The following is an 18,244-nucleotide window of genomic DNA, read 5'->3' as shown; positions in this document are numbered from 1 at the left end:
TGTGGCAGCAGTACAGTGCAATACATAAAATTACTACAGTACTATGCAGAAGTCTTAGGACCCCAGCTGTATACTGTATATGTGCCTGACTTTTTACAGTTCTGTAATTTGACTAATTTTGACAAAAGAAATTTAATTTGAATATTAACATTCTCTTTTTCTTCAGGGTACCATCAGCAATGCCACAATCCCAAAGTTGACAGAACAATAAATGCCTCCTCCTCTCCCTGGTTCTGTCGGCAGTGTATATTTGCATTGGCCGTAAGGGTAAGAGCTGGTTTATATTCCTGGTATCTTTACTATCTTAGATACTGCCTGTGTCTTTTTTTAAAAAAAACTGCAAGTATCTCTGTATAAAGTCATTGAGATTATTATCTGAAAGGTGAAGATTGTAGTATTGTCCCATTTTGTTGGAAGATGTTCAACACCCAATTGTTATGTTCAGATCCAGGACTCTGGAATTGATCATAAACATGAGAAGTTCAACAGATGCTGGAAATCCAGAGCAACACGCACAAAATGCTGGAGGAACTCAGCAGGTCAGGCAGCATCTAAGGGGGACAAAAGTAAACAGTCGATGTCTCAGGCCGAGACCTTTCCTCAGGATTGGATTGGAAGGAAAGAAAGGAGAATTCAGAATAAGAAGGACTCGGAGTTAAGGAGAAGGATCCTTGCTCTGAATTCTCCTCTTTCTTTCCAGTCCTGATGAAGGGTCTCAGCCCAAAGCGTCAACTGTTTACTCTTTTCTGCGGATGCTGCCTGGCCTGTTGAGTTCCTCCAGCATTGTGTGTGTGTGTGTGTGTGTGTTACTTTGGAACTGATGTTAGTTTGCAAGGTTTGAAGGCAGACTTGGATCATTAAGAACACAGAAATTTCATCTGGTTACCCATATGTTTTCCCTGAGTTACCCTATCACATTACTGACCAGCATGGTTTGTCTGAGGCTACGTTCACACTGGACCGGATAATTTTGAAAACGCCAGTTTCGAGTAAAAACGACAGGGGTCCACACTAGGCGTTTTTCAAAATATCTCTGTCCACACTAAAACAGATATTTGGGCGAATCTACTCCTACTGGGCATGCACAGACACATCTACAGAAAACAAGCAAAGAGAAAATGGTATAATATTTACATTTCTGCGGTGGCGTTGTGCTATTTCCATTGGTCAAAAACTAGAGTACCTACAACAACAGCGAAAGAAAGTTTTCAACAATGTCCTTGAGGAATATAAAGAAAACTTGGAAAATCAGACCGGACTTCTTCGTTTAGACAGACAATGAAGTCGAGCTGTTTCTGCGAGTTACAAAGGACTACAAAGTCAGCAAAGCAGTGGAGATGTTTAATTCCAAACAAGCTGTTAACGGAGACAATAAAGTAAACAACACACGCATGAAGCTGTCCTCTACCCAAGATCAACAAGATCAACAATTACAAAATGTTAAATGGTCAACTCAACATAGACTACCAAGCCCACATCAAACCCAAACCTATTAGGAGTAGAAGAGGGCACTCAACTCAGTTTGAAATACTAACTACTAAGTCAGAGGTGTACAGCAATTCATTTTTCCCCCCCGCACAATTAAAGCATGGACTAATCTTAACCCTAACACAGTCACACAACCAAACCCAATTAAATTTAAGGCAGCTTTTCTTCTTCAAAATTTCCTCCTTAAGCCCACCCTCCGCCACATTGTGATTAAATTCCATGCGGAATATCTTGGAGGATCAAGAACCAAGAGAGTGGAATCTTCTGCTGCCAGACCTGCGCAGTATTTCTGACATTAATATTTTTAAAGATAGACTCAGTCAAATCAATTTAGGGTATCTAGTCAAAAAAGCTCACTTTACAATTTAACTCTCACGCCATTCACACCGACTGCACGTTATAACAGTGGTGGTCAGTCAGCGACAGTGCCGGCTTGGAGACCCCGGGGTACAGGAGATCGAGGGTACGGTCACCGCAGACTGGGAGACCGGAGGGTACGGGCAGAAGAACAGAGGATGCAAACAGAGAAACCGAGGAGACCAGCTTGAAAGCCACCTCCAGTTTAAATTCCACGCGGAATATTTTGGAGGATCAAGAACCAGGAACAGCCATGTGGTGCTTGCGCAGTCCCAAGCAGAAGCAGAAAAAGCATTGTTGTGATGTTGTCACGACAACGTTTTTAAATCTCTCAGTTTACCCCATCCACACTACAACGCGAAACAATCGTTTTCAAATTTACACACTCTGGAGAGTGTTCTCGAAAATCTCCGTTTTCCGGGGATGAAAACGCTGTTTCAGTGTGGACGGAAGGTCAAAATGAAGAGAAAAAGCTTCGTTTTCAAAATTATCCGGCGTAGTATGGACGTAGCCTAAGTCTGCTATCAAAAGCAACTTATGAATAGTGCATGTTCAATACCCCCATGTTAAATAAAATCACTCTTAAAATACTATGTACGGATGGCATTAAAAACAGGCTGAGTTTCATCAACGTCCAATAATAAACTCTTTTTTTAAAGTAGGTTTTTGGAGGTGTGTGTATTTGACTGTTAGTATTAAAAATTGAATCTGTGGAATTTCCGGTATCTTGAGAGTGTGTGTAAATCTAATTTATTAACCACCAGCTACAGTTCACACATTTCACCACGGCTGTTTTTCTTTTGCTGTTTGATTTTTTTTTTGGGTCAAATGTCACATTTGTAACTCAGAATCAGAATCGGGTTTAATATCACTGACGTGTCTTGGAGTTTGTGGTTTTACAGCAGTGGTACAGAGAAAAAGGGAACTCGAGCTGCAGGAACACATCCACATGCACTGCCTGAAATCCATTCTGGCTATCTGCTGGCATGTGACCCTATCACAAACCTGGAAATCCTCATAAGCCAAAGACTTCCAGTATTGAAGTCATGATCCTGAAAGCACAACTTCACTGGACCAAACATGTCATGCGCACGGAGGACTCCCTAAGAAGCTGTTTTATGGACAGTTACCATGAGGGATCAGAAACTGGTGCAGACCTTGTAAGAGGTGTAAAGATCGTGTGAAAGCCAGCATCGTTTATAGCGGCTTCCTCCCCAGCATCTGGAACGTGGAGCGTGAGACAGAATTGGTTAGTGCACCTTGGTTAAACTTGCTCACGGCAACCTAGAAGATGGACATCATGCAGACTGGAGGCCGCCCGACAGAACAGGGAAGCAGCAGTAACAGTTGTCCTGATTTTGAGGGCACAACACCCTTGTCCCCACTGTGAACGGCTGTGGCTGCTCAAGAAATGGCCTCTACCTTCAAACACACATCAGATGAGATATACAAACATAATCGTCATTGTTGAAATTGACAATCGACAGCCACATGAATTGTATTAAAAAAACACACACACACACCCTGCCTCCCCCCTCCCCCCCCTGGGAGGGCAAGTGTGGGGCAGGTGGCAGAGAAGAAGTGACAGGGTTTGGGGATGCAGACAAACCAGCCCTGAGACACCAAGCAAGGTCAATTGATTCCAAACAATTGGTTTATTGATCATTACAGAATGTCCCTCTGGTGCTTCCCTCTCCCTTCCCCTTTTCTCAACCATGACTCCCCTCTCCCTGCCCCCTTCCCACTCTCAGTCCACGATAGGGACCCATATCAGAATCAGGATTATCATCACTCACATATGTCATGAAATGTGTTTTTTTTTTTTTTTGCAGCAGTAGCGCAGTGCAATACATAAAATTTACTACAGTGCTGTGCAAATGTCTCAGACACCCTAGACACTTGCAGAGTACTCTATATATTAAGTAAGTGGTGCCCACGATGGTGCTGGCTGAGTTTGCAACGTTCTGCAGCTCAGAGTCAATGTGACATTTCCAGCTCTACTGTTTAAACAAAAGGAAACATCCCCAAAAAAAAATCAGCGAACAAGGAGAAAGGAACATCTAACATGCCATTCCCTGTTACACACAACCTCAAGAAATATGAAATTGCTGGCAATCATACAGAATTAATTTTTTTAAATGACAACAACCAAACACACATACCCAAAAACCTACTTTGAAAAATTCTTAATTTTTGAACACGGATGAAACTCAACCTATTTATTTAATGGCAGCCATACATTGTGGTTTAAGAATGATATTTTATTAAATGGGGATATTCTGTATGGATTATTGATAAATTGCATCTGATAGTGGACAAAGAGAAATCATGCTGGTCAGGGTAACTCAGGGAAAACACCCAGATAGCCAGGTGACTGTAAAGACTGGTAGTAATGAACAGCTTCGAAAAGTTCAATCATTATCCTCTATCATTGCTAGGATAGTTGCCAGTTATCAAAGAAATCTAAAATTGGCTGAAGGTTTTGTAAGTTACTGGATGTACCTGTTAATACCAAAAAATCACAATGAAGACGAAAATTGGAAGAATTCAAGTCCCCTGAGCAGAAAGCATTCAATCCAGGTCTTGTGTAACCATGGGAGAACCTAATACAGGGCTGCTTAGTGATTATTAGTGTAGAGTAGGGGCTCTCAAACTTTGTTATGCCATGGACCATTACCATTAAGCAAAGGTTGGAAACCCCTGGTTAAGTGTGTTGCTCATGTCTTATCACTGGATTTGTTTTACTTTGTCTTTTTAACAGAAAGGAGGTGCTTTGAAAAAGGGACCACTCGCTAAAGCCTTGCAGAGCGTCAAACAAGTTTTGCCCTACAACATGAATGAACTTAATTGGGATTCTCTGCACAGAACTAACCTACAGCAGTGTTACTGTTACTGTGGGGGACCCGGAGAGTAAGATTTGCAATATATTTTTCTATTAATTCTCCTGCCTCTGTACACCTCTTGATTTGTCTCATTGGTGTGACTCATTCTTCCTTTGTTGGTTATTAAGGAGAATCTCTGGTGATGTTGTACAGATAGACTTTCTAGACATCCTTTAATATCGTCTCCAAGCTAACCAATACAGGCCGCCACTGGGTCACAACTGTCTAAGTTGTGGTTATCTGATGATGATGAGTTATGGATACCTGATGATGAGTTATGGATAATCTGATGACAAGTTATGGATACCTGATGATTAGAGGCATAGATAGAATGTACAGCTAGCCCTTTTTCACAAGATGAAAATAGATAAACAGAGGGCATAATTTTAAGGTGATTGGAGGAAGTTATAAGGGGGATGCCAAGGGAAGATTAGACTAGGGAACACGTGGAACGTGCTGCTGGGGTTGATGATCGAGGTGGATATACAGGGACATTTAAGAAACTCAGGCAAATATATGAAGGAAAATTTGAGTGCTTTGTGGGAGGGAAGCATTTAGATTGGTCTTGGAGTAAGTTAAAAAGGTTGGCACAACATTATGGGCTGGAAGGCCTGTACTTTGCTGTACTGTTCCACATCCTGTGTATCCACAAATATAATATTATTATGGAAACTCATACAAACAAACATTAATGCTATTAAATTGAACATCCAGAGTTTGAACATATTTTCATTCCTATGAACAGCAGAACTAGTTTCCTCTCTCCCAACTTTGATGAATGATTTGCTTTTATCAGGTACTTCTGCTACTATTCATTACAATATTGTGGCGATAAGTTTAGAGTATCAATTATTTGTCAATTGACTTATGGACATCTTGACGAGGTTAGATCAGAAGGCATCATGTGGGGAATTACATCATTTGCTATGCCCTTGCACTGATTTGCAGCACCCTGAACACTTCCCATAAAGTAAATGATTAGCTAGAAGGTGATGTTGTTAAATGTGCTGTCATCTAGTTATCAGCTGTTTCTCTGCAGTGACAAATCTCCAGACCACTCTGATCCAGTAATCACAGCACTATGCAAAAGCTTTAGGCATGTGTATATAGCCACGGTTCCTAAGATGTTTGCACAGTACTGTAGTAATTTTATGTATTACACTGTACTGCTGATGCAAAAAAAACCAAATTTCATGACATTTATGAGTGACAATAAACCTGATTCTGATATGGGTCTCTCTTGTGGACTGAGAGTGGGAAGGGGGTAGGGAGAGGGGAATCATGGTTGGGAAAAGGGGAAGGGAGAGGGACAGAGCAGAAAGCATCAGGGAGACATTCTGTAATGATCAATAAACCAATTGTTTAGAATCAAATGGCATTGTCTAGTGTCTCAGGCCTGGGTGTGTCTGCACCCGCTCCACATTGACTCATACAGTACTGTACATTGTGTATGTATATGTGCCTAAGACACTTGTAGAGTACTGTACATTGCTACAGCATCAGCCATTATGCCTGCTTCTGTCTCCCATTGATGACAGGATACACTCACTCGAATGGGTAGGAGGCAAGTGAGACGCACAGAGTGATTCGGTTCCTACCATGTGTCAGAGGAGCTGCCATGTCTCTGCCTATGGCTGTGGCTCAGAGAGGGAAGACTACAAAGAAGGGTGATTTTCACTAAGTACCTGGTGACGCAAAGACCCTGCCAGGGTCGAGGCTTGAAGTTCAAAGTCCCACGATCATTGGAGGCCCGATGTCTGGGCCAGGGATTGGAAGTTGGATGTCCGATGGCCGCAAGTCTGAGGCCAAAGGACTGGCGGCCCGGAGGGGGCCTGTCTCTATGCGTGGGTGGGTGGTAGGATGGGAAAGGCACTTGTTTTGCTTTTGATATATTTTGCTCTTGTTGTTGCTGCTTGTGTTTTGCCGAACATCGTGGGCATGCTATGTGAGCACCAGAACGTAGGCTGCACATCCTTAGCTTGTGTTGATTGTTAATGCAAACGATGCATTTCGATGTACCGTGAATCTGTAGCACCTCCGCTGTTGGTCGTGGTCCATTAGCTGCAAGCTGCAACTCCCTGGATTTGGGTGCAATGGATGTTTGAAGTGTAAGGAATAGCAGTGGAAATTCACTCAGTGGCCACTCCCCTACCTAATAAAGCAGCCACTGCGTGTATGTCCGTAGTCTTCTGCTGCTGTAGCCCATCCACTTCAGTTTCTGACATGTTGTGTGTTCAGAGACGCTCTTCTGCACACCGCTGTTGTAACGTGTGGTTATTTGAGTTACTGGTTAGCTTAAACCAGTCTGGCCATTCTCCTCTGACCTCTCTCATTTACAAGATGTTTTCACCCGCAGAACTGCCACTCACTGGAGTTGTTAAAAATGTTTTTTGCGCCGTTCTCTGTAAGCTCAAGCGACTTGTGCGTGAAAATCCCAGGAGATCAGCAGTTTCTGAGATATTCAAACCACGCCATCTGGCATCAACAATCATTCCACAGAGTCACTTAGATCACATTTCTTCCCATTCTGAAGTGTGGTCGTGCTTGACCATATCTACATGCTTTTGTGCGCTGAGTTGCTGCCACATGAGTGGCTGATTAGATATTTGCATTAATGAGCAGGTGTCCAGGTGTCCAGGTGCACCTAGCAGAGAGGGCCCTGTGCGTAGATTCAAGGGGATTCCTTTAGGGTGGTTACTGCATCTCTGAAAATCACATTGTAATTAGATCTTCAACACACAGGAGAATTACAGGACCAGCATTTTCTGTGCTGCTGTGTTCTACCAGCATTTTGTGTGTGTTGCTCGAATTCTTTACCTTGTCTGTAAGACTTGTTGGTGGAAATTGCTCACAAGTATCGGCCAGGGTAGGTTGGAATACTCTGTATGTGAATGTGCTGAGAATGAGGTGGCAATGATTTTCTTTTTAATCTTCTAACCCCAGGTGGTACCTGAAGATGCTCCAGTGCTGCAGATGTAAGCAGTGGTTCCACGAAGCCTGCACTCAGTGCCTGAGTGAGTCCATGATGTTCGGAGACAGGTCTGATCACTTTCGTGGAGTAAATTATCTAGGGAGGGGAGCGGAAGGAATGCTGTTTCTTCACCGACTGCTGCGTGGCATTCAGTGTACTGGCAGAACTCTGGTACCTCGAGTTCAATCCTGACCTCTGGTGCTGTCTGTGCGGAGTTTGGGCGCACCTACAAGAGACCTCGCAGAGGGGTAGCAAGATGGAGGCTCAGGAGAATGCAAATGGTGGGATCTGGAGCAAGACAGAGGAAGCTGGAGGAACACAATGGGTCAGGCAGCATCTGTGGAGGGGGAACAGACAGTCGACGTCTCAGCCTCCCCCCTCTGTGATTTCGGCTGCTCTCCCCTTTGACCTCACTCTTGCCCACGAAGAGTCTCAACCCGTAAATATCAGCTGTCCATTTCCCTCCACAGATGCTGCCTAACTCGCTGAGTTCCTCTGGCACCTTGGGTGTTGCTCCAGGTTCCAGCATCTGCTGTCTCTTGTGTCTCCAGCATGTTTTAGGCTGTGGAAGAAATAAACGGATTTACTGGGAGAGCATGCAAGCTCTACATACAGTACTGTGCAAAAGTCTTGGGCACATACATGTAGCTAGGGTGCCTAAGACTTTTGCACAGTACTATAGTAATTTTATGTATTGCACGGTACTGCTGCTGTGAACAAAGACAAATTTCACGACGTGAGTGGTGATAAACCTGATTCTGATATGGGTCTCACTTGTGGACTGAGACTGGGAAGGGGGCTGGGAGAGGGGAATCGTGGTTGGGAGACGGGAGGGAGTGGGAAGCACCGAAGAGACATTCTGTGATGATAAACCAATTGTTTGGAATCAAATGACCTTGCCTGGTGTGTCAGGGCTGGGTGTGCCTGCACCTGCGCCACCACCCACCCCTGGCACTCCTTCTCTGCCACCTGACCCACACCCCTCCCGTGGCACCCCACCCTTGCCATTCCCAGCCTCCTTTGCTCATGCCAGATTTACAAACCCGCTCTCCGCTCCATGTTGACAACTACAGTACTGTGCAAAAGTCTTGGGCACACTGGCTATATATGTGTGCCTAAGACTTTTGCACTGTACTGTGGATAACACAGGAGGTCAGCATTGAACTCTGGTCCCTGGATATTACCAATATTTGATTACTTGTTCTAATCTCCAAGGTAATAAATAATGTATTTTATCCTTTGCTGAAACAGTGTGGAGTGAAATCCTGAACCAAAACACAACACATTAGTAATTACAATTTGAAAACTCTTGTGAGTTTTGTTTTCATCTTTGACCTAAGTCTGATAGGAGTAAAGCTAACTCTCTTATATACCGAAGTGCACTATTAAAACTGAAGGCCCCAAAGCTGGGATGAAATTTATGAACCAACGCAGTACAGACTGGTTTTATGGTCAGTCTGTATTTGCATGCATATGCTGTGGGACTGAGATTTATGACTGGTATGAGAGTTGACAGAGGAATCTGTCATTGTACTCAGCTTCATGGGGTTCATTCTTCCTGAAATTCTCCCAATCCTGTTAAATCCTTTGAATTTACAGGCCAGTCTTCGCAAAATAACATTTGTGTTGTTTACATTCTGCGAGTTGGTCAGCAAACTCAGCTCCAGGATTTCCTTCAGCCGTAATTCCCATTAACCAGATGCTCATTCAGCACAAGTGACTGAAATAACACATATATTCTGTTTTATCTTTGTTTTTAGATTTTATTTGTTTGTGTGTTCTGTGTGCAATAAAGGACCTGAATATATCAAACGCCTGCCCCTCAGATGGTAAGATATGCAAACAAAGTTTTAAAAATGAACTTTAATATGATTGAAATGCATAATTGTCCCACGTAACTTTACAGCTAATATATTAAGTTATGGAGCAGGGAAAGCGTTCCTTTGGGTCAACATGTCCCTGTCTACCCTGAGCTACAGTAGTATGGCAGCTAGCCCAACTGCATCACAGCACCAGTGAACATCGACCAGGGTTCGAGTCCCGTCACCGTCTGTGAGTTTGTACATTCTCCCTGTGACCGCATGGGTTTCCTCTGGGTGCTCCAGTTCCCTCCCACATTCCAAAGATGGATGCTTAGAGTTAGTGAGTTGTGGGCATGCTCTGTTGGTGCCATAAGCACGGCGACATTTGCGAGCTGCCCCCAGCACAATCTTTGGACTGTGTTGGCTGTTGATGCAAGCAATGCATTGCGCTGTTTCTTCTGATGGTACATGTGAGAAATAAAGCTAATCTTTAACTAGTCCCTTTTGCCTATGATTGGCCCATATCCCTATGGACCTTTTTTAAAAAATTATCCATGTATCTGTTCAAACATTGTAATTGCACCTCTACAGTTTTCTCTGGCAGCTCACTCCATATAGTTGTCACCCTCTGTATGTAAAAGTTTCTCCTTGGGTCCTTACAAAACCTTTCCCCATCACTGAATATCCACGCTCTCTAGCTTTAGCCTCTCTTACCCTGGGAGGGAGACTGTGACCTTTCACTTTATCTATGCCCTTTTATACAAGTTAACCATTTTATATACATTTTATATACTTTTATAAGTCACCCCTTCAAGAGGAACTTGAGCTGGGCTTGGAGGCTCCCATGCATCAATGACCCCCAGAGCTGTTGGCTGGAATCGGGGCTTTATGCTTTGGCCCTTGGTAGGGTCACCCATGCCAAACAGGTCAAAGGGTAGAGGCCAGACTAAGAGTGGTCCACTGGTCCTCCAGGTTTGGGGGTTCGACTTGGGTCTAACAACCCTGACTTTTAAAACAAAATTGTTACAGAAACAGCATTGAAGAATCCTTCTGTACAGATAGAGAGGGAGGACCTTCATTGCTGCCCGAAACATCATTTCAACATTCCAGCTCACAGTAGGGTAACAACATCCATAAATTTTACATGAATATTACAGTGTAGGGAACTGTATGGTCGTGCACTTTGCTAGGAATAAATACATAGACTATTTTCTAAATGGGGAGTGAATTCCAAAATGGGGGAGGGGGTGCAAACAGACCTGGGAATCCTTGTGCAAAATCCTCGAAAGGTTAACCTGCACGCTGAGTCAGTAGTAAGGAAGGCAATGCAGTGTTAGCATTCACTTTGAGAAGACCAGAATATAAAAGCAAAGCTGTAACGCCGAGACCTTGTAAGGCTTTGGTCAGACTGCACTTGGAGTATTGTGAGCAGTTTTGGGCCCCTTATTTAAGAAAGGATGTGCAGGCATTGGAGAAGGTCTAGAGGAGGTTTATGAGAATGATCCTGGGAATGAAAGGGTTAATCTGTGAGAAGCGTTTGATAGTTCTGAGCCTGTGCTCACTGGAATTTAGAAAAATGAGTGGGGATCTAATTGAAACCTATGACATATTGAAAGGCCTAGACAGAGTGGAGGTGGAGAGGATGTTTCCAATAGCGGGTGAATTCAGGGCCAGAAGCCACAGCCTCAGAATAGAAGGATGTCCATTTAGAACAGGGATGAGGACGAATTTCTTTAGCCAGAGGGTGGTGAATCTGTGGAATCCATTGCCACAGACAGCTGTGGAGGCCAATCATTGGGTGTATTTAAAGCAGAGGTTCATGGGTTCTTGATTAGTAGAAAGATTACAGGAGAAGGCAGGAATGGGTCTGAGGGGGAAAGTATATCAGCCATGATAGAATGGTGAGGCAGCTCTTTGAGGCTTCAATTAACACCCCATTCTTTTGCTTCTAGGGTAGATGTCGTGCACCTTGTCTTATACAATTTAGGAGTCCGTGGCAAAAAGAAGTATTTTGACTTTGAAGAAGAAATATTAATATTTATTAATCAAAACTGGTCAAGCCTCCAACTTGGAAAGGTAGGCGTGGTACTCCATAACTGTTTAGTTCAGAGTAAATTTATTATCAAAGTACATGTATGTCACCATCTCCAACTCTGAGATTCATCTTGTAGCGGGGCAATCACAGCAAATACAAGAAACACAGAAGAACCAATAAAAGACCACACCGAGCAGGACGGACGGACAACCAGTGTGCAAAAAAAAAACCCCACAACTAACTGCAAATGCAAAAAGAAAGAGAAAAAAAAGATAGATAAGTAAACAATAACTATCAAGAACATGAAATGAAGAGTCATTGAAAGTGAATCCATAGGTTGTGGGAACAGTTCAGTGATGGGGCAAGTGAAGTCATGCCCTGTGGTTTCAGAGCCTGGTGGTTGAGGGGTAATAACTGTTCCTGTCCCTGGTGGGGAGAGTCCTACGTGTCCTCTACCTTCTTCCTGATGGCAGCAGTGAGGAGAGAGCATGACCTGGGTGGTGTGGGACCCTGGTGCTGGACACCGCTCGCCTGTGACCGGTGCTCGATGTAGATGTGCTCAGTGGTGGGACTGGGATAGCTCTTCCATTCTGAGTGCGGTGTAAATAGAGTTACACATCAAAGTCCTTTTCTAATATTGAAAGCTGGACATACAGAGCAATATTTCGGCCAAAAGTTGAAATAAACCCACTTTGATGACTGTTGAGGACAAGTCCCCAATATCTGATCCTCTCATTCATATTAAAAAAAAATGACTTCATTCTTGAACACTTTGAGTGACTGTGTGAAATCAGACACACTCTGCTCAAGGGGACGAATGGATGTCGGGTACAGAGTGGCCTTCTGGTGAAGAAATTCTAATTGGTGTCACGGTGTTAATGAAGTATTTTATCCCCCCTTGAATCACAAGGTATTTGGTCACTGTGTGAGACCCAGGTTGTGATTTGTCCACGTCAGGACACAGCTCAGCGGCTGTGGGTTTTGTGACCAGAACGTGCAATCCACTTCTTCAGAAGCTCTGAATGCCACTAGACAGTCACTTCAGGAGGATAGGGATCTCCTCAGATTCATGAGCCAAGTGACTGGTGCAGAGGCACTGGAAAAGGCGACAACAATGATCCCAAATAACCACAGGGGAGAGATTAAAGTATTTCAGACACCACAGACATTTTCCTGAGGAATAATCAAATCAAAAGTCAGCACCTAGAACTGAATTTTACGCTACATGGGCGGTTTTTAAAAGACTATTGTCAATTAAAGTCCCAGCTATAATTAGATTAATAGTCCGTACTTGCACCGAATTTTCCCATTTTATTTCCAGTTCACAAACTCAACATGCAGGTTGGTAACAGAGTGTTCAGTTCTCTTGAGTGAGTGGAGCAATGTTCAAGATTCAAACTTGTTTATTGTTATTCCTCAGCACATGAGTGTGAAAGAGAGCAAAATGATTGTTATTCCAGATCCGAGGCAGCATAAGCACAAGAAACGTAAAGAACACAATAAAAACATTAAATATAAATACATAAGGTTAGCTTACATACATAGACTGATTGTAACCAAATCTGTATACTGTATATAAAGTGCTGCTAGGCACAGGAGTGTCTGTACATAAGGTGACTGACAGGAAATGATACAACAGTGGGGGTGGGGGTTGTATTTTAATGGTTTTAGCAGCCTGAGTGCTGCTTTCAAATTTTGAGACAATGTCAGAGCTCTAGTTAATAATGTTACCAAATGCAGGTCAGAACCAGTATTGGCTTGTATTTTGCGAATATTGAAAAGCCTAGATAGAGTGGACATGAAGATAGGAGAGTCTGGGACCAGAAGGCATTGCCTTAGAATAGAGGGACATCCATTAAGATTGGAGATGAGGAATCCCTTTAGCCAGAGGATGGCGAATCTGTGAAATTCATTTCCACAGACACCCATTGAGGCCAAGTCTTTGGGTATATTTAAAGCAGAGGTTGATAGGTTCTTGATTAGTAAGGGTGTCAAAGGTTACTGGGAAAAGGATGGAGAATGGGGTTGAGGAGGGAAATAATTGGCCACGATGGAATGGTCGAACAGACTCGAAGGGCCGAATAGCCACATTCTGCTCCTATGCCTTATGGTTTTATAGTCTTATGGTATTTGCAGGAGTTTAAAGAACCGCGGGACACATTTCAGATCACAGGCAGAGGACATATTGCTATGGAAATGTTGCAATGTTCTGGATTGAATAATTGGTTCTATTTCTCTCTAGCTGACAGAAACTGCGATGCTTGAACGAAAGCAGCAGCTCCTTGATGCGTTAAACAACTATAAAAGCCGGTGAGACTTTATCTTGTGTTTTATGAGTGAGTACAATAGAAGACACATCTGTGTATCATGATTTCAGTTACACAAGATGCTTTCTGAAGTAAATAACGCCCAGGTGCACAGTGTATTAAATCACAGCTTTTCATCTTGGGCTTTTGTGTTCACAGCTGCCATCACTAGTGATTTCTCTATCTACGATACGTGCGTTTCGGTGTTTCTCAAAGTGCAAGTCTGCCTGCGAACCTCCAAAATGCATATTAAAAAAAATCTAGTCCTCCATGTTCACCCACAAATCAAAAACCCTCCTCTTCACATTCAACGCAGTGAGATTGAATATTCAATAGCACTATTACAGCAGGAATTCTCCCAGGAAGAAGGTCCCACCAGCCTGTACTTGCAGGAGCAGTCTCCCCATGATACTATGGCTGCTTTGTCTTTTGTTATCAGATGTGTTATGGGTGACTACTCTAGATTAGACCTGCAGATCATAAACGCAAAAGATTCTGCAGATAGGACTAAAGAGTCGTCATTTTTGATCCGAGATCCTTCATCAGAATCCAGGTGGTCCTGTTGAAGGGTCTCAGCCCAATCGTCGACTCTTTATTCCTCTCCATAGAAGCTGCCCGACCTGCTGAGTTCCTCCAACATTTTATGTGTTGTGTTACTCTCGATCTCTAGATTTCTGACCTGCAGAATCTCTCGTGTCTGAGATTCTGCGGTTGCTGGAAATACAGAGCAACAAACACAAAATGCAGGTGAGGAGAATGGATAGGAGGACAGGCACCAGAAGGAGGTGATGGGCAGGTGAGGAGAATGGGAAGGAGATGAACCAGAATACAGAGTGGGGAAAAAAGGAAGAGGGAAGAGGAGAAATTACCGGAAATTAGAAAAAGTAATGATCGTGCCATCATGTTGGAGGCTACGCAGATGGAAGAAGAGCATAAGACATAGGATCAGAATTAGGCCATTCAGCCCATCGAGTCTGCTCTACCATTCCATCATGGCTGATCCTGGATCCCGGATCCCACTCAACCCCATACATCTGCCTTCTCATAATATCCCTTGATGCACTGACAGATCAGGAAACTATAAACTTCCACCTTAAATATACCTATGGGCTAGGCCTCCACCACACTTGTGGCAGAGCATTTCACAGATTTACTACTCTCTGGCTACAAAAACTCCTCCTTACCTCCGTTGTAAAGGGTCACCCCTCAATTTTGAGGCTGTGCCCTCTTGTTCTGGATACCCCCACCATAGGAAACATCCTCTCCACATCCACCCTATCTAGTCTCTTCAACATTTGATAGGTTTCATTGAGATCCCCCCACATTCTTCTAAATTCCAGTGAGTACAGGCCCAAAGCTGCCAAACACTGCTCATATGTTAACCCCTTCATTCCCAGAATCGTTCTCGTGAACCTCATCTGGACTCTCTCCAATGACAACACATCCTTTATGAGATATGGGACCCAAAACTGTTGACAATACTCCCAAGTGCAGCCTGACCAGCATCTTATAAAGCTTCAGCATTATCTCCTTGCTTTTATATTCTATTCCCCTTTAAATAAATGCCAACATTGCATTTGCCGCCTTTACCACAGACTCAACCTGTAAATTAACCATCCGGAAGTCTTGCATGAGGACTCCTAAGTCCCTCTGCCCCTCTGATGTTTGAACCTTCTCCCCATTTAGATAATAGTCTGCACTATTGTTCCTTTTACCAAAATGCATTATCGGACATTTCCCAACACTGTATTCCATCTGCCTCTTATTTGCCAATTCTTCCAATTTGTCTAAATCCTTCTGTAATCACATTGCTTCCTCAGCACTACCTACCCCTCTACCTATCTTCATATCATCCACGAACTTTGCCACAAAGCCATCAATTTCACTATCTAAATCATTGACAAACAACGTGGAAAGTAACGGTCCCAAAACTGACCCCTGAGGAACACCACTAGTCACCGGCAGCCAACCAGAAAGGCCTCTTCTATTCCCCACTAGCTGCCTCCTGCCTGTCAGCCATTCCGCTATCCATGCCAGTATCCTTTCTGTAACACCACTGGATTTTGAAGTGTTGCTCCTACAATTTGATTAAATTTGCAGTGGCTTTTTGGGGAAGCTAATGAAGGTGGGTATTGTAAATTGGAAATGTCTGTGTGGATTGCTGTTGGGTTAATGTTTGGTTTAAGTCCGTCCAGAGTTAAATGCACTATCGAGAAAGGAGTATTTGTATCTGTCCAGTGAAGGGAGCATTCTTCCCACTATCTCTTCAATGTGGACGGTGTGGATTCTACCCAAGGCTGTTTATACTGTGTTTTCCTTTATCATTATTTTTAATTTAAAAAGGTCGATACAAATAACATTCCTCATTGATTATCAGCTAATCAATAGAACATTTGATGAGGGGATTACTGTAGTACTCTGGTTTATGTGCTGATCAATATTCTGCTGTAATAAGTTTACACACGAGTGAAGAATTTAAGATTCTGACTATCGTTGGGAGTTTTATCTATGTTAACTCAGAGACTGATGAGGAAGGAAGTTTAAAAGGATAAAAGTAGTTTTCCTCAGACATTGAAGCTTACACTTAGTGGCCACTTTATTAGGTACACCCGTTCACTAATGCAAACATCTAACCAGCCGATCATGTGGTAGCAACTCAATGCAGGAAAGCATGCAGACATGGTCAAGAGGTTCAGTTGTTGTTCAGACCAAAGATGAGGAAGGGGAAGAAATGTGATCTAAGTTGACATCGATCGTGGAATCATTGTTGGTGCCAGATGGGGTTGTTTAAGAATCTCAGAAACCATGGATCTCCTGAGATTTCCACATACAAAATTCTCAAGGGTTTACAGAGAATGATGCAAAAAACAAGAATGTTCAGTGCGTGGCAGTTCTGTGGGTGAAAATATCTTGTTAATGAAGAGGATGACCAGACTGGTTCAAGCTGGCAGGAAGATGACAATAACTCAAATAACCACACATTACAACAGTGGTGTACAGAAGAACATCTCTGAATGCACAACTTGTCGAACCTTGAAGAGAATGGGCTACAGCTGCAGAGGACTACGGATTAGGTACAAGAAGTAGCTAATAAAATGGCCATTCAGAGTAATGTTAAAATGAGAAAATTCTTTTACAAATACCAGTCGGACTGAAGCCCTGACTCACTGCCACTAACCTTCACATGTTCTGATCTCTCGTCCAAGCTGAGGGCAATTCTTCCAAAGCTGGCATTCATTTGCTGTCTGGTAGATAATCTGATTGCTAACTTCTCTGGGAGGAGCAGTGCCAAAAGGGCTTTGGGCATCACGGTAGCGTAGTGGTTAGCAGAGCACTTTACAGTGCCAGTGGCCCGGGTTCAACTCCTGCCGCTGTTTGTAAGAAGTTTGTTCATTCTCCCTGTGAGTGCACGGGTTTCCTCCGGGTGCTCCGGTTTCCTCCCACACTCCAAAGACGTACCGGTTGGTAGGTTAATTGGTCATTGCAAAGAGTCCTGTGAATAGGCTAGGGTTAAATTAGGGTTTGCTGGGTGGAGTGGCTTGAAGGACCGGAAGGGCCTAGTTTGGCTCTATGCAAATAATAAACTAAAAAGTTCTTCACTGGGAAGACGATGCTCATCACCCATCTTCACTCATGGGTGGCTAGAGGTCGTTTTTGCAGTTAATATTTGCGACGGAAATAGAGATTGCCCTATTGATATGGTTTGCAGTTCATGAAGTTGCCTTCGTCCTCATCAGTGGCAGTGCTGGATCTTGAGTAGCCCAACCTGCTGCCTGCCATCCCAGATATGGCTGATTGGACCTGCCAGACCAGGAAGGTGTGGGTTCAAATCTAGGTACTTCCCCAAAATGATGGCAGGGCTGCCGCTGTGAATACTAAGACGTGGCTGTAGATCCTTTCCTCTTAGATTAGGGTTCATGGCTTTTGTGGAAACTGGAGGAGGAGGACAAATACCTGAAGTGGGAAACCACTTTTTTTCGTGTACTCATCTCTTGGGATTGGACTTCTGTCTGTAGTGTGTTCAGTCCAATCTTGCCGTCCAGTATTTGGCATCCATTTTACTCAGTTGCAGAGAACTTCATAAATTTCCTCCATGTGAGAAGCTTGACTGAAACCTAGTTTTCAAATCCCTCCCTTGTCCTCTCTGCTGCCTAGCTCTGTAGCTATCTTCCCTCCAAGGCAATTTTCCCCTCTCGTTCTGGCCTCTTGGTCCTTCTTCCCCCCCCCCCCCAAATCACCTCACCATCGACAGTCAAGACCTCCAACCCAAAGCTCACAAGTTCCGTTTCCTGTTAGGTGCTCCTTATAACCTCACCTCTTCACTCAGCTTCAGATTAATTGCCTGAATATCTCCACATGCGGCTTGAGGTCCATCTTTGTCTGAAGCTTGTGGGATAAACCTT

General features: G+C 43.5%; 1 protein-coding gene across 1 annotated transcript in view; it reads left to right on the top strand.

The window, feature by feature from the left end:
* The window catches only part of phf19 (PHD finger protein 19), a 51,438-nt gene that overhangs the window by 18,412 nt on the left and 14,782 nt on the right, over nucleotides 1–18,244 (top strand). Inside the window, exons 5-10 of the mRNA XM_072240045.1 lie at nucleotides 167–267; nucleotides 4,607–4,755; nucleotides 7,671–7,766; nucleotides 9,459–9,527; nucleotides 11,453–11,576; nucleotides 13,778–13,845. Of these exons, the coding sequence (XP_072096146.1) occupies nucleotides 167–267; nucleotides 4,607–4,755; nucleotides 7,671–7,766; nucleotides 9,459–9,527; nucleotides 11,453–11,576; nucleotides 13,778–13,845 (607 nt within the window). The remainder of the gene's footprint in view (nucleotides 1–166; nucleotides 268–4,606; nucleotides 4,756–7,670; nucleotides 7,767–9,458; nucleotides 9,528–11,452; nucleotides 11,577–13,777; nucleotides 13,846–18,244) is intronic.

The sequence above is a fragment of the Mobula birostris genome, chromosome 22 (genome assembly GCF_030028105.1).
Source record: "Mobula birostris isolate sMobBir1 chromosome 22, sMobBir1.hap1, whole genome shotgun sequence".
In the NCBI taxonomy this organism is placed as follows: domain Eukaryota; kingdom Metazoa; phylum Chordata; class Chondrichthyes; order Myliobatiformes; family Myliobatidae; genus Mobula; species Mobula birostris.
This window is presented reverse-complemented; position numbering and strand designations above follow the sequence as displayed.